General features: G+C 50.6%; 1 protein-coding gene across 1 annotated transcript in view; it reads left to right on the forward strand.

Annotated features, from left to right (window-relative positions):
* Positions 1-23851, forward strand: part of RIPK3 (receptor interacting serine/threonine kinase 3) — a 94192-nt gene that overhangs the window by 37649 nt on the left and 32692 nt on the right. Inside the window, exons 7-10 of the mRNA XM_075319691.1 lie at positions 7142-7227; positions 18595-18733; positions 19100-19182; positions 19265-19301. Coding sequence (XP_075175806.1) covers positions 7142-7227; positions 18595-18733; positions 19100-19182; positions 19265-19301 — 345 coding nt within the window. The remainder of the gene's footprint in view (positions 1-7141; positions 7228-18594; positions 18734-19099; positions 19183-19264; positions 19302-23851) is intronic.

The following is a 23851-nucleotide window of genomic DNA, read 5'->3' on the forward strand; positions in this document are numbered from 1 at the left end:
CCAGAGCGGCGGGACCGGGAGGAGCTGGGAGCGGGCATGGCACCGGGACCCTGCGGACAGGTGAGTATATGACATTTTTTTTTTTCTACTGTTCACTTTGGTTTTCGCCGCTGCCTCCACCTCCCGCCCAGACATGGAGCTGACATGCACAGGACGGGAGGTGGACGCAGCGGTGACGGTACCGGGAGGATTCATGCTTCTGTGTTTACCAACAGAAGGAATCCTCTTCCTGTACACGTCACTGTAGTACCCACCCCTTGCGTTTATAGCTGCGTTTTTAGTCATAGAAACGCGGCTATATGCGTTATTCATTGCGTTTTTAACATCTCATTGAATTCAATGAGTGAAAAACGCAGTGGAAAACGCAGAAATAATTGACATGCTGCGTTTTTGTGGTCACCACAAAAACGCAGCTAAAAAAAACGCTGTGTGAGGACAGCACTTCTGAAAACCCATTGACATTGCTGGGGAAGCAATGTCACTGCGTTTTCAGCACAAAAACGCGGTAAAAAACGCCGCTAAAAACGCGGCAAAAACGCCTAGTGCGCACATAGCCTTAGTCCTTTCCTTCACCTTCATGTATGCTTCTCCTGCACTCCGGTTTCCAGCTGGCTCCCTGGTTCGGTACCGGACAAGCCACTACCCTGTCCCGGCTACCTACGGTTCCACCAAGACTGTCTTCCCGGCTCCCACAGACGGCCACTACCGTCTGCCTCGCTGGCTACACGAGGGACCTAGGCTCCAACCTAGGTCCCAGTCTGCGTCTGCCTCTCTGCAGACCTCTCTCTTCCTCTGCCTGGACTTGTCTCAGCTGGTTTTTGCCTCAGGCCAGCTAAACTCCTCGGTGGGCATGCCCATCTGCCTGACTCCGCCCACCTGGTGTGTCTGTCTGAACCCGAGGGAAGAAATCAGGTCTCACTGGGGATGACTGCTGTGAACTGCTGGGGGGGGGGTGTTGTTACCTGTGGCCCCTGGCTTGTTCAGGGCACCACATTAGGGCAGTCTGAACCAGGCTCTGTTAGGGCACTCCGCACCAGGCTCTGTTAGGGCACTCCGCACCAGGCTCTGTTAGGGCACTCCGCACCAGGCTCTGTTAGGGCACTCCGCACCAGGCTCTGTTAGGGCACTCCGCACCAGGCTCTGTTAGGGCACTCCGCACCAGGCTCTGTTAGGGCACTCCGCACCAGGCTCTGTTAGGGCACTCCGCACCAGGCTCTGTTAGGTCACTCCGCACCAGGCTCTGTTAGGGCACTCCACACCAGGCTCTGTTAGGGCACTCCACACCAGGCTCTGTTAGGGCACTCCACACCAGGCTCTGTTAGGGCACTCCACACCAGGCTCTGTTAGGGCACTCCACACCAGGCTCTGTTAGGGCACTCCACACCAGGCTCTGTTAGGGCACTCCACACCAGGCTCTGTTAGGGCACTCCACATCAGGCTCTGTTAGGGCACTCCACACCAGGCTCTGTTACGGCAGTCTGCACCAAACTTTGTTAGAGTTCTCTGCACTAGGCTCTATTATGGCACTCTTCACCAGGCTCTATTAGGGCTCTCTGCACCAGGCTCTACTAGGGCACTCTGCTTTATGCCTTAAACACACATCCGTTAAACACGTGCGTGTTTGTTCCGTTTCCGTATATGAAACGCCCGCGCCGGGGCTTACAGGGCTCGCACGGTCTCCGGGCTGGTGGTATTTGGGGTCAGGCTGTGAGTGGCCCGACCCGGCTTCCGTCACCCCGGCGGATTTCAATAAAAGGAAAAAGTCCAACAGTCAGTCCGGTGTGACTGACAAGGGGGATGGAAGGAGGGTAACTGGGTTCCTGGGGAGCTTGTCATCGCTCTCCCCCAGGAAACGGTGCGGGACAGGTACGGGGAATGCTTGCAGCGCCACCCGTGGTTTGCGTCCAGGTGTTCAGCCACCGCTGTGCAGTCTCTCTCCGGAGCAGGTGTTACGGGCAGCCGGATGGAATCGCTCCCCACGGGTGGAGCGAGGGAGCCCCGGGAGGTTAATGAGACCCAGGGAAACAGTCCTCAGGGACACCGGGGGCACAGGGCGGCGGCATTACTCACAGCAGTCACGGAGTGCGGTTCCAGTTGTTCTTTATTAAAAGTCCATTCCACATCGCACCCGGGTGCTGGTCCTCGCCGCCTGTAGCCTTTGGTCGGTCCCGGGCAGGTAGGAGGAAGGGCGTCCGGTGAGGTGATCTGGGGGTCTCTCCCTTCCATGTGCGTTAGTGCCCTCCCCGTGGCATAGAGCATCGTGGGAACTCGCCGCCTCTCTGTCTCTCTCTTGCCCGGTAGCGGGCACACACCAACCACTACCGGGTACAACTTTCTCCAGGGATCCCCAGTCCTCAGCGCCATTCCCCTCCTCTACGTGTTATCAGCCCTGGTCTCGTGGCATCTCCTCAACAGGAGCTCTCATGTGTAAGTCTGCATTCCCCTGCAGCCTCTGACGTTCTGACAAACTTTCTGTGTGTTCTGCACTAAACTCACTCCTATTCAGGCCCCCCCTCCCCTTGGTTGTCATGGGGACCTGCCTGTGTCCATCCACCTGCTCATTAAGGAGACAGGATGAGTCATGGACTCAAAACTTCATGCTGCAAAAGCTATTAACTCCTTCCTGCCAGTGTGATGTGTGTGTGTGTGTTTGTGTGTTTGTGTGTGTGTGTGTACTCTTCTCCTCCTACCCGGTAAAAATGGGGTAACATTTAATACTCTGTAACGGCCCGGTTGCAGGGCCGTTACATATATACCGGAGACACGGACAAACATGCACCAATGTTAATCTATGTTTGAGATCACACGTGCGTTATTTCATAATGTCCGTGTGTGCGTGTCCGTGATCCATATGTGTTTCCGTGTTGCACGGAAGCATGTCCGTTTTCTGCACGAAGCACGCACACATGGACCCAATGAAAGTCTATGGGTATGTGCGCACACGTTAGTAAACATGTATGCATCTCCCTATGGTCCGTGTCCGTATGGTGCTTTTTTCTAGCGATGTCGGTCATTCTTTCTTTTTCTGTGTATGTCGGTCAATCTCCCTCAGTCTGTCGGTCGGTCTCTGTCTTGTCTGTCCCTCTCTCTCTCTGTCCATGTCGGTCAGTCTCCTCCCTCTCTCATACTTACCGTTCCCTGATCACCGGCGCAGCGCTGCACAGCTGTTAAATAAACTCCGGCGGTTTTTACTATTTTGAAAAAGCCGGCCGCTCATTAATCAATCTCGTATTCCCTGCTTTCCCCGCTCACCGGTGCCTATGATTGGTTGCAGTGAGACACGCCCCCGCGCTGTGTGTCAGCTGTCTCACTGCAACCAATCACAGCCGCCGGTGGGCGGGTCTATACTGTGCAGTAAAAAAAAAAAAAATAATTTAAAAAAACGACGTGCGGTGTCCCCCCATTTTGAAACCAGCCAGGGTAAAGTCACATGGCTGAAGGCTGGTATTCTCAGGATGGGGAGCTCCACGTTATGGGGAGCCCCCCAGCCTAACAATATCAGCCAGCAGCCGCCCAGAATTGCCGCATCCATTATATGCGACAGTTCTGGGACTCTACCCGGCTCTTCCCGAATTGCCCTGGTGCGTTGGCAATCGGGGTAATAAAGAGTTAATGGCAGCCCATAGCTGCCACTAAGTCCAAGATTAATCATTGCAGGCGTCTCCCCGAGATACCTTCCATGATTAATCTGTAAGTTACAGTAAATAAATGCACACAACAAAAAATCCTTTATTTACAATAATAAACAATAACAAATACACTCGTTTACCAATTTATTAAGCCCCAAAAACCCATCCATGTCCGGCGTAATCCACGGAGGTCCCGCGTCGCTTTCAGCTCTGCTACATGAAGGTGACAGGAGCTGCAGAAGAACACCGCCGCTCCTGTCAGCTCGACACAGTAACTGAGGTGAGAAGCGCGATCACCGATGATGTCACTCAGGTAACTCGCAGCCACCGCTGGAGCCTCCACCTGTGACAGTAAGTCGCCTGAGTGACAGCGATGAAGTCACAGGTGAGTTGCGGTCTCGGGTGGAGGATCCAGCTAGCCGCGGGTAGCCTGAGTGACGGCAGCGCTAATCGCGCTGCTCACTTCAGTCACTCAGGGGATTAGCGGTCACCGGTGAGTCCTTCACGGGTGACCGCGAATCAGTGCACGACACAGACAGAGCCGCGGTATGACAATGAAGTCGGGTGAAGTTCACCCGAGTTCATTCTCAGCGCGCGACTCTGTCTGCTGTCAACGTCATTTAGCATCACACACGCAACATTTCACACGGACATCACACTCACATGTCAGTTACGAATCTCACGCACACACGGGCATTACACACACACAGGCGGTTAGCATACGCCGTTCACACGAATGCCACACGGACAATGAAAACGGACATAAAAACGAATCACGGACCTGAAAAATGGCCCGTATTACACGTGCGTGCTTTTCACGGATGTGTGTTTCAGGCCTTAGGCTGTTAGTGCACTCTGCATTAGGCTATGTTAGGGCACTCTGAATCAGGTTCTATTTGGATACTGTGCACCAGGCTCATTAGGGCACTCTGTACACGGTTTTATTAGGGCACTCTGCACCATGCTCTATTAGGGTACTCTGCACCAGGCTCCATTAGAGTACTCTGCACCAGACTCTGTTATGGTACTCTGCACCAGGTTCTGTTAAGGCACTCTGCACCAGCCTCTATTATTCTACTCTACACCAGGCTCAGAACAGGACACTAGGTGTCTGGCACGAACCCCAAATTTTACAGTTTGGGTTCGCTAATCACTACTATTTATATATGTCCTATGTCAGAAAGCAAATTATTGTTCATTAGTAGTATTGAGCGAGTGTGCTGATGACACGTCCACCAGGGCCGTGGGGGCACACGAAACAGGTTCGGTTCGGTTTGGGAGGTCACAGCGGCAGGGCCCGACTCCGTGACCCTGGCGGTGTCGTTTAAATGAGTGAGGGAATATATTTACATGTGGCAAGATATGGTCCGCCGCTGCCATTCAGTTCCCCTAGGTCAGTGGTGATGCAGTAGAGGTGGTTCAGCTCTCCACGGGTAGAGCTTAACCCCAGGGCAGGTGATCGTGTATGACACTCGGTGTAATGTTCGCGCTGATGTAAGGTTAGTGGCATAGGCCATGAGTCCAGGACACAGCAGGGTGCAGTCACAAGGTGTTTACTCACGGTTGGCAATTCCAGGTTATCACAGCCGGCCGGTCAAATGCTGCCCTTGGAGTGCTGAGTCCTGCAGTGATGGGATCCAGCTGATCCCCAGGTAATTCAGAGGCAGAAGACCGGTGTCTCTTTCTGTAAAAATCTTCCCAGGTCGTCTTCCTGCGCTGGCCTCTCCCGCCTGCCCCGTGCCTCACACACAGTGCCCTGAGGCAGTTAACTCGCCCGCCCCAGGGCCTTAGGTGACTCGGTGTTGGGCTGGACTAGTCTGGGGTAGTCAGCGGTGGCGGGGCCCGACTCCGTGACCCTGGTGGAGTCAGTTAATGTGGCTGTATGGGGGGAAATGATAATAAAGTTTATATAAGATTCGCGATGCCACCTGTGGGAATTTGCAGCTATGGAGCCGCAGCTGCTGGAAGGGACTTCCGGGGCTGATGTTATGGCAGCTGAGGTGTTTCTTGCTCTCCACAGGTAGAGCGGGTACCCCGGGGAAACCTTTGGTGCTTGGTAAAGTCTATGGTGTTTGTTGATGTAATGCAGGATGAAGCAGACGACACAGGGCTTGCAGTTAAGATGTTTACTCACTGTTCAGTTTTACAGTTGCGCTGACCGGTTACCCGCAGTATGTCAGGATCCGCTGTTGTGGGCCTCCGCCGATCCCGGATAGGTCAAGGGTCAGTACCGGTGCACCTCTTTATGTGTCCTTTCTCTGGCTGTCTCTCAGTGCTCAACTGTATTGGATTGTCTTGCGCCTCCACCACAGGGCTTGTACAAAGGTCGCTGACCTCCGTCGTATCTTGCTCGCCTTTACCGGTGATCTGTGGCGGGTTGTGGCCCTGGGCGCTTTCAGCGATCTCCCAAGTCTTCGGTTTCACTTTAAGGAAATGTCTTTCTTCCCTCAGTCTAGGGACCGTTCCTGATTTTGCAGCCGGATCCCTCCACTCGATCTTCTAGTGGAACAGGTCACGGGACAATTTCCCTTCCATGGCCCAGGAATCCCTTTCTTCGGTGTCACCTGGGCCTAACAAGACCCCAGGATCTCCACCAAGAACCTCCTTCTGTATCTGTCTTTTCTGTCTGCTGTCCTTTCTTGACAGCCCACCTCCTCACTCCTCTACTCCTTCTCACTGACTGCCCAAACGTGAACTTCCTAGTTCCCCTTTCTACTCCCTGACTCCTCCCACATTCCCCCTGGCTAGGCCCCACCCCACACCATTGGGACCAGTGGATGGGACTTACGGCCCCCTGACCGGATCATCAATGGGGTTTACTGCCACTATCCCTGACCCGGTGTATGCCTACCAATTGGTGTGTGCAGGTTTTATCTGCGAACCGGTAGTTGACCCCATTCTTACCCGGGATGGGATACCACACCTCTGGCTGAGGTGCAGTACCTCTGTGGCGATGGAAGCCTCAGGGGCGCCACACAGTGCCGGCAGACCATTTTCTGGGCGGCTTCTTGCTCTGTTCCCTGGTCCTATCTGGTCACCTTCCAGCGGTTTCGTGTGTGGTAGCGGCTTTGGCACATAAAGATACCTCAGCCTCCGGTTTGCAAGCTGAGCCTTGTAGTTCCCCACTAGTCTAGGGGCCAGTTTCCCCTTGCGGCCTAGTCCCTCCACACCGGTACGTCGGCTGTGGATGCAAGCCACAGGTGGATTTGATATATACAAAGGCGGGGAGAATAAAGCCAGCACTGATTAGCCGCAGGGCTCACGCAATGTAACAACCTCAAGTGAGCCCTGAGAGAGCGAGTGCCACCACCACTCAGATCAAAACCATACATGTCTCAGATTTTTTTCACAGATCACTCTGTCCTAGGAAAAAGAATGTGCACAGCCCAAAAGAATATCACGGCTACGAGTGCTATCTGTAAAAACATGGATAACACTCGTACACAAAAATTGGACTTGTGAATGGGGTCTAAGATCAATTTACCGTTTTCTGCTTTTTATACCATTAACAGAATGTTGCAACATATGGGAGAAAATATTCACTGCCTACAGCAAATGTGATATTAAACAAGCAGTAAGAAAAGTACAGGACGAGATCGTGAGTATACTTTACAGAATATTTGTACGTTTATATGTATACTTGCTCCTTCCATTTCTCCAATCACTGCTCCATCTTCTTCATGTCCAAAGTAGGCGTTGAAGAGACACGGGGAGTGCTACAGAAAGGTCACAGCACTGTCCTAAAAAGCTTATCGTGATATTTCCAGCAAAGTGGATGGGATTTATAAAAATATTATGTCCACTGTGCTTTTTTAGGTTGAGCTCACATGTCCTGTAATAATCTGGTAGAACGGATCCTGCAGAGATCAGTTGGTAAAATGATCTCTGCCTTATCTGTTTTTTAACTTTGAAGTCTACTGTATTGAGAACAGATCCGGTAACGGATTGCTATTTATCAACAATTTTAAACGGTTCCTGTAAGAAAAAAAATGGATCCGTTACAAATGCCAGAAAACGGATGGCTAAACAGTAATCTATTAATGGTTCCGTTCTCCATAGACTTCAATATTACAACAAACTGCTCCGGCAGGCATCCGTTATTTAACTACGGACTAAAGAGTTGTGTTTGCAGAAGTTTTTTTCCAACAGATCTCTCCAGGATCCATTCTAATGGATGATTACAGGACATGTGAACTCAGCCTATAACGCAATACTTTTCCATTGCAGTGTGTTGTAGATTTTGCAATCTCCTGTGAAGCCCTAACTTCATATAAACACAAAGATAGTAGACACGGAGGTCTTCAGTAGGCTACTGACTGTAGTGACAAGCAATGAATACCCCACGAGGGGTTAAACTGAAGCAATTGGTGCTAGCTCTTATCACAGCACTTCCAGATAACTGCATAATACTACCATATTGTGACAGGAAAAGACCTCCATACCAAGAAAAATAACACCAACAAAATAACATGCCTGGCTAAATATCACCATTATACTACTACTGAATTAAAAGAAAACAGAAATAGCAAAATTTGGCTTCATGCAGACGTTTGTGATGCACGTACATGTTCTATCCCTGTTTTTCATGGATACAGCATGTGCCCATTATAGTCTTTGATGCTATTCACATGTCCATGTTTTTTCTCAATAATATAAAGACAACCACAGCACTCCTGAGTGTGGGTGCTCAAGTAGGATCCAGTCCTGTAACTTCAGAGAGATAGACAAAGCATTCCAACGTAGTCAATGAATGGTGTTTTATTGGTAATAAAGCGGCAATCCAGAATTTTGAAAATGTTTTGTTCTAAGTTATAAAAAACAAAAAAGTCCGTGGAGCCTCTGTTAGGAGTCTCAACACAGAAACCAGCCAGATATCCCTCCGGGAAGGATCCAGCCAATGAGTGGCTCTTTTTTTTGGGTCCTTCCCGGAGGGATATCTGTCTGGTTTCTGTGTTGAGACTCCTAACAGAGGCTCCACGGACTTTTTTGATTTGCATATTTCCCAGGGGGCAATGTACGTAGGATTTCACTGTGTTGAGTGCCCTCGCTGGCTGCTGGCAGTGTTTTCTCTGGCTGGTCTCCCCGAGATCAGTGATTGTTTTGTCTTGTTGTTCTAAATTAGACCTTCATCAGTTCATGGATTGCTCTGGGAAGACAGGCGCAGGTGCAGGCATGCAGCTCCACTTACCATTGCGGTAGACACCACATGTATGCACTTGCACCAGTCTTCCTGCCTTTCCAGAGCAATCCATGAACTGATGAAGGTCTAATTTAGACCAAAACGTTTTCACAAGGGCGAGCACGGAATTAGTGGATCCACTGGTACCGATCACTGACCTGGAAGAGCAAACTAGAATGGCTACCGAATCTTCACTAACGCTACCGGAAGTGGCGATAGACGCACATACTGGTAGGTAGCCGACAAAGGGCAGCCTCAGTGGATCAATGGTACCTCTGCAGGCTGGCACCAAAGTTTATGGACACAGTCAGTCTCTAATAGCAGAAGCAGCAGCAGCCATTGTTGTGGATTCTGCCAAGATGGATAGATGGATGCAGTAGCAGTGGCCGTTATGGGTAGTTGTAGCAGCAGTGGCTGTTATCGTAGGAGCGGCTGGCGTGGATAGTTGTGGCAGAAGCAGTGGATATCATAGGGGCGGCCGGAGGGAATACTTGCAGCAGCGGATATTGTGGAAGTGGACAGCGTGGATAGTTGCAGCTACAACAGCAGCAATGGACTTGTCATGCACTGAAACACATATAGGAATCAGCAACAGCACACAGCACAGTAACAGCAGCAGCAGCATACAAAGGGACCTAAGAACTAGCAACATATAGAACTTGTTGCCCAGGCATCTCCCTAAAGGTGAAGGTGCCTTAAATACCTTAAAGCCATGCTGAGAGGCACTCCCAGGTAAGAACATACTGGCCATTTAAGAATAGGGTGTGTGTTCATAGCTGCACCCTACGAGCATTACAAGTAGGCCTGTGCGGCTTGTGCTGGTCCTGGGAGACAGCAGCAGGAACCAGAGATGGAGCAGTCACCACAGGGCTGCCAGGAAGGAGCATCCTCACCGAGCGAGGGGGGCATGATAGCTCGGGGATGTCGGTACGGATGTCATACACATTTTGTTCACAACATTTGAGTTCCTTGTCTATGTTTCTCATGTTTTTTCATGATCGTGTGTTCACGCAAAACAGATGGATACATGCTTGTTTTCTTCCAGTATCATGGATGAAAAGGCCCAATACAAGTCTATTGATTCACGAAAAACATGTACAGCATACTGATGGCATGCGCTGTGTGTGTATTTAACATTGCAAAGGCTAGGAGAAGCTTTGTAATATTTTTATCCATCCGTGAAAAACATTGATAGTAAAAACAGACACACGGATCGTACACTGATAACACACGGATGACACACTGATCTAAAATACTGATGACACCAGTACCATTTTTTCCATATACATGTATTTAAATACGGACAATTGAAGGAGACCTTACCACAATACTCCAAGTGAGTATTTCCACCGTGCGGAAACTATATAGATATGATTTTACGTATTCCATGCCAAATCATCCAACATATCATACATATGAATAGGGTTTCCGTAACACAATGCACATGAAACAGAAAATATATACGGTACATTAATTTTTTGTCTTTCTAGCAGAAATAAATCCAATGTAGAAATAAATTAAATACAACTTATTTTAGAAGAAATGTAGAGGATGCTCTCTATAAAATGACAACAAGGCTAATCCGTACATTTGCAATAAAAATTTTCAGCAGAGTGCAGGCACTCAACGGTGTTGAAGTTCAGAAGCAAAAACTTTACTTAGAGGCTTAAGGTGGCTTTACACACTACGAGATCGCTAAAGCGATCTTGTTGGGGTCACTGAACTTGTGACGCACATCCGGCCGCATTAGCGATGTTGTTGTGTGTGACACCTATGAGCGATTTTGAATCGTCGCAAAAACGTTCAAAATCGCTCATCGGTGACATGCTCCCCTCTTCCCAATTATCGTTGCTGCTGCAGTAACGATGTTGTTTGTCATTCCTGCGGCAGCACACATCGCTATGTGTGACGCCGCTGGAACGACAAACATCTTCTTAACTGCGTCCACCGGTAAAGGAGAAAGGAAGGAGGTGGGCGGCATGTTCCGGCCGCTCATCCCCTCCCCCCTTTTTCTATTGGGTGGAGGTTCAGTGACGCTGCTGTGACGTCGCTGTGACGCTGAACAAACCGGCCCCTTAGAAAGGATGTGGTTCGCTGGTCACAGCGAGGTATGTGAGTGTGACGCTGCCGTAGCGATAATGTTCGCTACGTCAGCGATCACCACATATCGTTACAACGATAAGGGGGGGTGCTATCGCACTCGACATCGCTAGCAATTGCTAGCGATGTCGCAGCGTGTAAAGCGACCTTTAGGATTTGAGGCACAGGCACATTAAAAGGGGTGGTCCATTAAAAAAGTGGTTCACCCATATTTATTATTGGACATGACAATGTTATATTGAGAAACAAGGTTTCTCTCAAATACCTTGTGTTGCCAATAGTGCCTGTGTGCGGCGCTATTGCAGTCCGCTCTTCCCCATCGCCTGACCCACGAGCTCCGTGACCTCAGGGATCCAGTGATGTCATGTCACCTTCTGCTCTCCTCACATCACCGCAGCCGGACCCAGTCTCCGTGAGTCACTGGGCTGTAGGTGGAGTTTCACCACTCATCACAGCCCCGCATTGCTCCTGCTTGCATGCTCTGCAAGCAAAGGAGGAGTGAGGAGGGAGGTCCTGCGCTGTGACGAGCAGGGAAACTCTGCCCACAGACTAGTGACTCATGGACACTAGGGCCGGCCGCAGTGATGTCAGGTGAGCAAGACGTTGACATGACATCACCGGATCCCAAGGTCACGGAACCCGGGTGTCAGGTGATGGGGAAGAGCGGACTGCAATAGCGCCGCTCACAGGCACTATTGGCAACACAAGGTATTTGAGAGAAACCTTGTGTGAGGCCCTGGCAACACCAGGTAGTCACACAATAGGCCCCCGCACAACACCATCCCTCACCTAGGTTACACACAGCCGACCTGAAACTCTAGTCACCCCCCTCAGAGCAAGATAGGCACACCAGTTGGCGGGACCAGGCGGTTAGGGAACACCCACCTAGGGGTCTAGACAGCCCGGGGTGGGAAAACAAGTAGTAAAAAGCTGAAGTTCAAGTTGAGAGGAGTGTGGGCTGGAGCTAGGTGTAGCTCCAGCAGAGGAGAATCCCAAGTTGAATGGTGCCAGGGTCGGAGCCCGGGTACCTTGGCTAGATGGCAGACGGTGGTCTCCGTCAGCAGGAGATGGGAAGACGGCTTGGCAGATCCGAGGAGGAACGGGACAGGGTTGGAGCCTGCCGGTACCGACACCGGAGACCTGACCGGATACCGTGTACCGAGGGGGTACTCGGACCCTAAAGCTAGGACCGGAACCGACGGCCTAGCTAATCAACCAATTGATGGCAGGATTACAGGTCCTGGCCCAACCAAAGTCCCAAAAGCAGACAACCACCCACAGAGAGGGATAGGGCAACCGCCAGGGCCCATAGATCCCACGGGTAAGCGTCAGCGGGCACGGCTCCTCAGGCACACAGAAAGCTGGGAGCGGACTCCCGTGTTCCACACCGGGAAGTCCAAACACACAACCACAACTAGTGCAGAGGAAGAGACAGCGACCACCAGCCCGGGTGGGGGACCAGAGTACAACTGGCCACGGCGGCCGGCCACCAGCACCTTGGTTTACCAAATGACTCGTGTGATTTAATTACTTGTGAGTAACGAAACATCCCCTGGTACGTCCGGGCGCGCAAGCCCCTGCCATCGCCATACCCTGCACAGAGACACTGGGCCCGGGGGCAACCATTCCTACCCACGGAGGGATTAACATCCGGCTGCCATTACATCTCCCCTGGGTATCCCACAACAGCAGCGGTGGTGTTCCACCTCACCACACACCGTGGGTGGCGTCACGAACCGAATACGGTCAAGGGCGTACAACTACATCCCCCTTTTCATTCAGTGTGTCCGCGTGACCCCCGGGTCCGGAAGATCCCTCGAGCCATGCAGCGGGTCCGGATCTGAGCAGCGCCAGCTGCGGGCACAGGGGCGGCACACCCCGAAACTTGGCGTCACAAACAGGAGTCAAACCCATCCACCTACCTGGTGGAAGTGCGCCTTGAATTGGACAGTCAGCGGTGATCCGTTGAAAAATTTTCAGAAGTCGCCATTTTTAGGCGAGAAAAACTACAGCCCAGCGTCTTCTCCCCCGAGAAAGGGCGCGAAGCTGAAGCCCCACCCCCTGGGAACACGGCCGGAAGGAAACAACACTCTGAGGCCGAAAATGAAACTAACCTACCGCACGAGGGAGTGCTTGCAAAAGACCAAGGGGGGCGGGTGAAGAATTTGCAGCATGTGACCCGAGCAGATAAAGGGCAGAGACGCCAGGACTCTTCGACCCTTTTGTTCCTGGACACCGACAACGAAACATGGCCGACCAGTCTGGAAAACCAGCAGTGGAGGAGCCCGTGCTCGGAACAGCCAATTGGGTGGAAGCCCAGACCGAGCGCATGTGCCACAGGATCAGCTATTTACGGCCGAGATGGCGGAGCTGGCTGCAGCCGTGCAGGCCCGTGAAGTGGAGGCAACCTCGGAGGAGCGGCTAAGCGACCCACGCCCCTATGTCCCACCGGGATAGGCCCACCAGGCTGAGGGGCCCGGTCTGCCCCCGTCCGCCATGCCGCCTCCCTCACTGCCCGTACCTGCGGCTGACACTCAGCTCGGTCCGCTGCCACAAGCCATGGCGGCGGTACCCGTTTCATCTGCCCGTGAGGACCCTCCAGCGGAACCCTCAGGCCGCAAGCACGTCACCGCTCCGGCACCTGTACCAGCTCCACGCCAGACTAAAGCCCAGAAGACACCCCGTCCGGCCCCGAGCCAGGCCACGACCCTGATGACATTCCCCCCGGTCCCGGAGAAAGCAGCACCCACAATGACGGCGGCCCCGGCAGTCTGCCCGGCCGCAGCGGAGGCAGCCCCCTACCAGAAGTCAGCGCCGCCAGAGACACTGACCACTCCCAAGTCCCCGGCCTAGGCTGAGGTGCAGCGGGAATGCACCTTTGGGGCAGAAGAGCAGGCCATGACACAGCGTAGCCCTCCATTGCCAGTGGTGCCGATCGTAGCCGGCACGGAGGGAGTCCAGCTGGGTCCAGCCCCCGCGCAGGTGGAAGCAGAGCATGCAGCAAGTGCTCCGTATTGGGAATGGCAGCGGCGCCAGCTGAACAAAGAAATAGCGGCCCGGGAAAAGAGAAAGGCGGAAGTACTGTCCCGGATACTGAAAATGATCATCTCCGGAATGCCACCTTCCGGGTGCGGGGCCCAACGTACCAAGGCCAGGTCCGGCACTTCAATGCCCAGAGAGGCTGGGGCTTCATCTACGAGCCGGGTCTGGAGGCCGAGATCTTTGTGTCCCGGAGAGATGTGCCCCCTCATCTGCCTGTTGGCCACCCAGCCTGAGATCTGGAGCCCGTAGAATTGGTCTCGTATAGCCGGCATAGCGGAGAGAGGGGGTGGTTCGCCCTGGATGTCAAGAGATGGGTGAGCGATGGAGAAAAATTCTATCTCCGCCACTCTCCAGCACAGAGGATGATGAGTAGGTAGCGAATCCCTGGCTACCCCAAGTGTGAGTTCCCGTTGGGACTGTTAACCCTTTAAAGTTCCGTTTGAAAAGTTTTAAAAATGGACGATGGCCATGAACTGGCAGGCCAACCCAAAAACTATTGGGACTTGTAAATAGTCCCTGACCAACCTTCTCACCCTGCTGCAGTCTCTGGAGAGGCTGATTGGAGGAAAAGCCTGCGGCAGAGTCGGCCGAGGCCCTGTCACCATCAAAACCGGTGACTACCCTCCGGGTCAGGGGCCCCCTGGACGTGGGGCCCTTTGAAAAAGACTGCCGGGTAAGGAACTTTTTATCCGGCCCATAAGGACAACACCCGGACCTGTCCTGGACTTGGGCAAGGGGTGCGCACCATTGCTTAGCGGTGGCACCACGGGGCAGGTTGTTTTGGGTGGGGGTGAGGTGAGAAGGACCCGGTCTGTCCCGTCCCGGTTTGCATGTGTAACGTTTAAGAAAAGTGCCTCCTGTAAGAGAAGAAAAACAAATGTACCACTGTTATGATACTTGTAAAATGTTCTTTTTCTCTTTCCAGTTCCTGTTAAATAAATGTTGGTGGTCAAACAGCCCGCAGACGGTCTGTATTAAACCAAGGGGGAATGTGACGCCCTGGCAAAACCAGGTAGTCACACAATAGGCCCCCGCACAACACCATCCCTCACCTAGGTTACACACAGCCGACCTCAAACCCTAGTCACCCCCCTCAGAGCAAGATAGGCACACCAGTGGGTGAGACCAGGTGGTTAGGGAATGCCCACCTAGGGGTCTAGACAGCCCGGGGTGGGAAAACAAGTAGTGAAAAGCTGAAGTTCAAGTTGAGAGGAGTGTGGTCTGTAGCTAGGTGTAGCTCCAGTAGAGGAGAATCCCAAGTTGAACGGTGCCAGGGTCGGAACCCTGGTACCTTGGCTAGATGGCAGATGGTGGTCTCCGTCAGCAGGAGACGGGAAGACGGCTTGGCAGATCCGAGGAGGACCGGGACAGGGTTGGAGGCCGCCGGTACCGACACCGGAGACCCAACCGGAAACCGTGCACAGAGGGGGTACTCGGACCCTGAAGCCAAAACCGGAACCGATGGCCTAGCTAATCAACCGATTGAGGGCAGGATTACAGGTCCTGGCCCAACCAAAGTCCCAAAAGCAGACAACCACTCACAGAGAGGGATAGGGCAACCGCCAGGGCCCATAGATCCCACGGGTAAGCGTCAGCGGGCACGGCTCCTCAGGCACACAGAAAGCTGGGAGCAGACTCCCGTATTCCCCACCGGGAAGTCCAAACACACAACCACAACTAGTGCAGAGGAAGAGACGGCGACCACCAGCCCAGGTGGGGGACCAGAGTACAACCGGCCACCAGCACCTTGGTTTACCAAAAGACTCGTGTGATTCATTTATTTGTGAGTAACCAAACATCCCCTGGTACGTCCAGGCGCGCAAGCCCCTGCCATCGTCATACCCTGCACAGAGACACTGGGCCCCGGGGCAACCATCGCTACCCACGGAGGGGTTAACATCCTGCTGCCATTACATCTCCCCGGGTATCCCACAACAGCAGCGGTGGTGTCTCACCTCACCACACACCGTGGGGGTCGTCACAAACCGAATACGGTCAAGGCCATACAACTACGTCCCCCTTTTCATTCGGCGTGTCCGCGTGACCCCCGGGTCCGGAGGATCCCTCGAGCCATGCAGCGGGTACGGATCCGAGCAGCGTCGGCTGCGGGCACGGGGGCGGCACACTTGTTTCTTAACATAATATCGTTGTAGCCAATAATGAATATGTGTGAACCACCTCTTTTATTAGGTATTAATGGCACCTATGTTTAGGTGCTACAGACCAGCTCCTACTGAAGTGAATAGAGGCTGAGCTGCAGTACCTAAGAACGGTCACTACACAGTGGACAGAGCCGCGCTGCTCCACTTCTATACACCATTTACATCCATCCACTACAGGAGATGCCACCAGCCGATTGGTGGGGGCTGGGTGTTAAGCGGGCTTTACACGCTACGATTTCGCTACAGCGATCTCGTTGGGGTCACGGATTTTGTGACGCACATCCAGCCGCTGTAGCGAAGTCGTAGCGTGTGACTCCTAGGAGCGATTTTGGATCGTTGCAAAAACGTCCAAAATCGCTCCTCGTTGACATGGGGGTCCGCTGCCAGTTATCGCTGCTGTCGCAGGGGCGAAGTTGTTCCTCGTTCCTGCGGCAGTGCACATCGCTACATGTGACGCCGCAGGAACGAGGAACATCTCCTTACCTGCCTTCGGCCACAATGCGGAAGGAAGGAGGTGGGCGGGATGTTACGTCCCGCTCATCTCCGCCCCTCCACTTTCATTGGGCGGCCACTTAGTGACGTCGCTGTGACGCCGAACGGACCGCCCCCTTAGAAAGGAGGCGGTTCGCCGGTCACAGCAACAGCGAAGGCCATGTAAGTACGTGTGACGGGTGCGCGATTTTGTGCGCGACGGACAGCGTTATGCCCGTTGCGCACAAACGATGGGGGCGGGTCTCATGCTAGCGATATCGGGCCGGATATCGCAGCATGTAAAGCCACCCTTTGACTCCCACTGATCTGCTTTTAATGACCTATCCTAAGGCCACGTTCACAAGTTTAGGATTTGGTCAGTATTTCACATCAGTATTTGTATGCCAGAATGAAGATAGGAACAATCAGAGATAAAGTATATTAGAAACATGAGCACCTGATCTGTATTTTTGACCCACTGCTGATTTTGAATTACTAATACTGATGTGAAATACTGACCAAAATACTGCATTGTGAACATAGCCCAATAATAGGTCATCAATATCTAAGTGGAATACCCATTTAAGCATGGCAGTTACAAAAACAACAAACAGGGACAGCCCCATAAATATGCACAGTCTACATACCAGGGACCAATCACTCAGGCCCCTGATGTCTCTAGCCAGAGTTTATTCTGCAAAAGTCTCTCTCAGGCCCCTGATGTCTCCAGTTAATGTTTATTCTGCAGTTTTCTCCAGAGGTTGCTTCGTAGACCAGTGGTATATGCCCCACATACTCAAGTGGAAGATAATCTTGGAAGATGCTCTTACCTCAACCCTTCCATGAATGTCCATGGTATCTGGTTTCCTTGCTACAATACCAATGACCTAAATCCGTATTCATTCTCCCTTCTTTCTCCACTGTATCGTTTATTGCAACCTAAATTGGGGTGGTATAACACTTTCATGTAGACACTACTTTCCATTGGCAACCACAGTTATCTAGCATCACAAAAGTTTCATTGGCTTCCACTTCTGTGGTCTCTTCCATGTCTTAAAGAGAATGCACCAAATGAATCCAGTGCTTGGGGATTTGGTGGGGGCATAGTGTTGAAGAAGTGGTACTTGGGTCACCATAGAGGGTCTTTGCTTCCCCTTTTATCTGAAACAAATTTTTAGAGAGCATAGCATATAAAAGCTCATGGGTTCCCTTTAAATCCAACAACTCACTGACTTTTCTGATTTTAGTAATTCGCTTTCCCCATTTACAAATTGGATCACGAGCACCAATACAAGTCTATGGGTGCACGTGAAACATCGAACTTGACTGGGATGGCCTCAGTACAGTCCGCTACATGCAAACAGACAATGGAGAAGATGGAGAAATTAATATCTCCATCTTCTCACCTGTGCTCCAATTCTCACATACAGGGGAATTGGAGCACAGTAGATGACACCCGGCTGACGCTCACAGCAGAGTATGAGCCAACTGTCATTTGCATATTGCATCTGATTCTCTCACATGACAATCATCTGATGATATACGCTCGTGTGACCCCAGCCTAAGACTAACGCCAATGGTGCACTACTCGACGGGCCATGATTCACCACTCTCTGACATGTTAAGCACTACTAACTTGTAGGAGAATGTCACAGTTGGCCCAAAAAAGGTAAAAGATTGCAAACATTTTTGCCAAACGAGGCCAAAGATAAATCCCCCCCCCCCATTGCCTTGTCAAACTATATAATTTGTCAGTGTTCAAATTGAGAAAACCATTAGTAGCCTCCAATACACTGTGACACAGACACAATTTGTATTAATAATATGTAAAGTAAATGACTGCCGCATCTATTACTTCAGTAATTAGTGTCATCTTTGAACAAATAAATAGTGGATTATGGCACCCAATCGCACATATGAAATCAGAGGCTTTATCTCCATATTTATTAATGATGTTATTTCTATGCATAACATGGGCCAATAAATAATTGTGCATTTTCTTGTTCCTAAGGATTCTTCTGGGTTGTGTGCTAAGACAACAGATGTTTCACATTCAGGACAATCTGTGTCTCTAAATACTAAAGATGTGTCGGAAATGCGTCACAAAATACATAATTTGAATATCTCTGAAGAGGCACCTGCATTACTGGGTAAAGGCTATAAATCATTATTCTACACTATTAACATTTATCGTGTATCTACACAGTGATGAGATAGATTTGAGGAGATCAGGCTGATGAAGCCCCCAAGATCGCTAGACCCATTGACCAGGTTTCTTCTGTGTTTAGCCACATTTGGAAGAAGTTGTACCGTATGGATCGCGATCACACAATTCCATACAAATCCCCGCAGCGGCCATACACAGGAGGAGTACCAGGCAATGCGGGTTCCCAGCAGTCTGACCCGCTCAGTATAATATAATGTTTATTAAATGTTAATAGATGGAAAATCAGGTTTATACAACTCAAGCAGTAATTATTCACATTAGTGATTCCTTCCATTTCTCTACTATTCAGGCGCTGTGCCTCCAAACATGCAAAATACATCTACAAGTGTTCGTCCAAAAACGGTATCACAAGTTCACGTAGGAGGAGCTATGGTATGAGCACAATATAACATTCCTCATAGACATATATGTTTGCTGTTATGTATGTACCAGATTGTCTCCATTTGTCTTCCAGGTATCTAACTCCAGACCTCACACTCCAAATTACGCAGGTAATTATCTATATTTACTAATTGTATAGCCGTTAGCAGATATGACAGTCTGATGGGCAATTACATTGCCTGATGGGAAGAGTAAGGCTAGGTTCGCACACTGCGTCTTTTTGACGCTGCGTTTTTGTGCGTTTTTGGCCGCTAAAAACGCACAAAAACGCACCTGCGTCGAAAAAACGCTGCGTTTTTCCAATGCATTGCATGGGGGGAAAACGCAGAAAAACGCAGGAAAGAACTGACATGTCCATTTTTTTTTTTAACTCAAAAACGCAGGTAAAAAAAACAGATGTGTGCGGACAGCAAAAATGAAAACTCATAGACTTTGCTGGGGAAGCAAAGTCCTGCAGTTTTGAGGCCAAAAACGCACCCGAAAAACGCGCAAAAACGCCGCGAAAAACGCACTGTGCGCACATAGCCTAAAGAATGAAGAAAGTATGAAATATTAACATTGTGTTACCATTTTGTTAATTTTCTTCAGACTTATTCACATAGTCAAATGTATGATCCATGTTGCCACATATACTGTGAGAATCATGTAAGTAATGTATTAAGTAAAACAAAATAATAGAAAAAAGCACTTACCCAACTCTCAATAAAGAGGGAATGTTCTTGTTGTGGGGATGGCAGGGGGGCGTAGTCATGAGCAGAGACGAGCAACTGCGTCCAGGCAGCATCTCTCTTTTATGCTGCACTCCTGATCCTCTCTATATTTTTCACACAGGCCCCTTCCAGCCAACAGGGACTTTTGCCCAATCAAGGCTCGTAGCCTTCAACTTTTTAACCCGAGGACACTCCGGAACTGGCTCCTCCCATGTACAAGCAGGAAATCCTTAGCATTGTCCTCAGCCACTTCCAGTCTTCTTTTTCTCAGTGGCCAACCTTCTTCTCCATGCCTCAACCGACCTGGGAGACACAGAGAGTCGCACATTCAAGGCCGATTGGGATTCTTCTTCTGGTCGGCCGCTTCCTCTGGGTCCTGGGGTGGTTCTCCGTCCCCAGAGGCTCTCTCCAGGTACACTTGGCCGATTCTGCTGCTGTGAACGACCACTGAGGGGGCTGCTGCAGCCGCTGTGGAGGGTGACGGGGGTCCCACCTGTTCCTACGCCAGCCACTGGGTTATCTGAGGCTCCTTCAGTTCTCTCAGGTCAGCCCCTGGAGCCGCCGGTCTGGCTGACTCAGCAGTTGCTACTCGCTGCCGTCGATCTATGCGCTCTGCCTCGGCCTCCACCACCCACATCTCCACTCTTCTGGCAGTAGCGCTAATGTGCAGCAGGAATCTGATATTGGGCCTACCTCCTCCTCTTCTTCCGGCTCCGTCAGCTCCATCCGTATGCTCTGGTCTCTCCATCACTATCTCACATGACTTACTGTTGCCATGACGTCTCTCTCAAAATGGCGCTAGCCAGTGTGATGACACGCACTTTCTCTTTCTTTGGGCCCGCCTCTTCCGGCGTTGTGGCCCCACTGCGTCACACATCCATCTTCACGGCCGCGCCCACAGCCACCCTTCTCGATCATGCTGGAGCTCACTCACCAGCAGGTGTCTCTTCGGCTGCCGTGCCCCTCGCTCTCGGGTGCCTCCTTCACTAGGCGGGTTCTTCCTCTTCCACCGGACTCTTCTTCGGCAGGATCCTCCAAACCCAGGCTGGAACTTCTCTTTAGCGCTTCCCCTCTTCATGGATGACACTCCTCCGGACCAGGTATGTTTTCGCGCCCTTGAGCGCCGTCTCTGCCCATGAAAGGCAGGGTTATTTCTCCTCTGGTCACCTGTCGCCATCTTGGGGTCCACGCTGCCGTCTGCCATCTTGGGTCTCACTAACATTATTTTTGCACAAGGCGTCACATCTTGAGCGCCAGGGGTCAGGTTACCCATCTTCTCGCATGTTAAGTTCATCCTGTCGACTACGCCAAATGTTGTGGGGGTGGCAGGGGGCCGTAGTCATGGGCAGAGGCGAGCCCCTGCTTCCAGGCATCGTCTCTCTTCTATGCTTCACTTCTGCGACCTCCACAGTACAACCAGGGACACTGCAACATCTCCTTAGGACAAATTCAGACACGAAGTCCAGGATAACATTTAACATAACTTTACTGCAGAACTCACACAGTTTCTGTTGAACACATCCACTGTGGGCACATAGCTTGAACATTAAAGGCATGTTGCTTTTCGGTTTCTTTACACAATTTCCTGCACACTGGTTCCCCCTGTACAGTCATGGCCAAACGTTTTGAGAATGCTACAAATATTAATTTTTACAAAGTCTACTGCTTAAGTTTTTCTAATGGCAATTTGCATATACTCCAGAATGTCATAAAGAGTGATCAGCTTAACAGCAATTACTTGCAAAGTCAAAATTGGCTAAGAAAATGAACTTCAACCCCCAAAACACATTTCAACATTATTGCATTCCTGCCTTAAAAGGAGCAGCTAACATTGTTTTAGTGATTGTTCCATTAACACAGGTGTGGGGGTTGATGAGGACAGGGCTGGCGATCAATCACTCATGATTAAGTAAGAATGACACCAATGGACACTTTAAAAGGAGGCTGGTGCTTGGTATCATTGTTTCTCTTCAGTACACCATGGTAATCTCTAAAGAAACACTTGCAGCCATCATTGCTCTGCACAAAAATGGCCTAACAGGGAAGAGTATCGCAGCTACAAAGATTGCACCTCAGTCAACAATCTATCGCATCATCAAGAACTTCAAGGAGAGAGCTTCCATTGTTGCCAAAAAGGCTCCAGGGCGCCCAAGAAGGACCAGCAAACGCCAGGACCGTATCTTAAAACTGTTTCAGTTGCGGCATCGGACTACCAGCAGTGCCGAGCTAGCTCAGCAATGGCAGCAGGCTAGTGTGAGTGCTTCTGCACGCACTGTGAGGCGGAAACAGCTTGAGCAAGGCCTGGTTTCAAGGAGGGCATCAAAGAAGCCACTTCTCTCCAGAAAAAACATCAGAGACCGACTGATATTCGGACTGCTGTGGACTGGGGTAAAGTCATTTTCTCAGATGAATCCCCTTTTCGATTGTTTGGGACATCTGGAAAACAGCTTATTAGGAGAAGAAGAGGTGAGCGCTACCACCAGTCTTGTCTCATGCCAACTGTTAAACATCCTGAAACAATTCATGTGTGGGGTTGCTTCTCAGCCAAGAGAATCAGCTCCCTCACAGTCTTGCCTAAAAACACAGCCATGAATAAAGAATGGTACCAGAATGTCCTCCAAGACCAACTTCTCCCAGCTGTCCAAGAGCAGTTTGGCGCCCAACAATGCCTTTTCCAGCATGATGGAGCACCTTGCCATAAAGCAAAGGTGATCACTAAATGGCTCATGGAACAAAACATAGAGATTTTGGGTCCATGGCCTCGAAACTCCCCAGATCTTAATCCCATTGAGAACTTGTGGGCAATCATCAAGAGACGGGTGGACAAACAAAAACCAACAAATTCTGGCAAAATGCAAGCATTGCTTATGCAAGAATGGACAGCTATCAGTCAGGATTTGGTCCAGAAGTTGATTGAGAGCATGCCAGGGAGAATTGCAGAGGTCCTGAAGAAGAAGGGTCAACACTGCAAATATTGACTCGCTGCATTAACTCATTCTAACTGTCAATATAACCTTTTGGTACTCATAATATGATTGCAATTATATTTCTGTATGTGATGTAAACATCATACAAACACAATTAAAAACCAGAGGGCAACAGATCACGTGAAAATATAATTTTGGTGTCATTCTCAAAACTTTTGGCCATGACTGTAGTTTCCTCCAGTGTCTATAGGACCGCAGTGGCAGCTAGTGAATTCATGTAGTTCCACATGGATCTATCGGGATCCCCTCCCACTTGGATTAGTTTCACCACTGGATAGAGTTCCTCCACCACTGTCTCTGTGCCGACCCGATCGATCAGATCTATGTTACCTTATGCCTTTCCGGTCCTATTGGAGTCAGTTGCAAATCGGAAAGTGCACTAAATCAAGGCCCACAACTTCAGGTCCGGTCTGTGCCTATCTCTGCATCCGGCTACTGATGAATATTCTTTGTCCACTTGATAGGGTTTCCTGGGATGACCCTGATGGTCTGGCCGAATTACTCTGAACTTCTCTCACTATACCTCCCACAGATAAAGCTTCTTCTCACTATTCTATGTTTTCCCTGTCTGACTAAACCCAGAAAGTGCCCATACCCTAATCCACACTGTGGGCCGTCCTACTTCCCTTTTAACTTCTTCATCCCCTTGACACCATCCCAACCCTAAGCTCTCTCCTAAGCTAAGGGACTAGGGAGCAGTGACACCTGATGGTGGGCTGGCAACAGTGCACCCGAAAAGTACACACATGTAAATAACGTTGCACACATAGAAATCAGGAGGGTCGCAGGACATGAGTCACCCTCCTACATTCTCATAATTTTACTGTCCCAACAAAGTGAATAAGAGTTCTGAGATTTAACCCCCACACTGCTTATTTTTTCCTTGCAGATTTCAAGCAGCTTCAAATCTGCATCACGTCAATTCTTCACTAATTTTTGCAGTATTTTTCATCCATTTAAAGG

Source organism: Anomaloglossus baeobatrachus, chromosome 1 (assembly GCF_048569485.1).
Source record: "Anomaloglossus baeobatrachus isolate aAnoBae1 chromosome 1, aAnoBae1.hap1, whole genome shotgun sequence".
NCBI lineage: Eukaryota > Metazoa > Chordata > Amphibia > Anura > Aromobatidae > Anomaloglossus > Anomaloglossus baeobatrachus.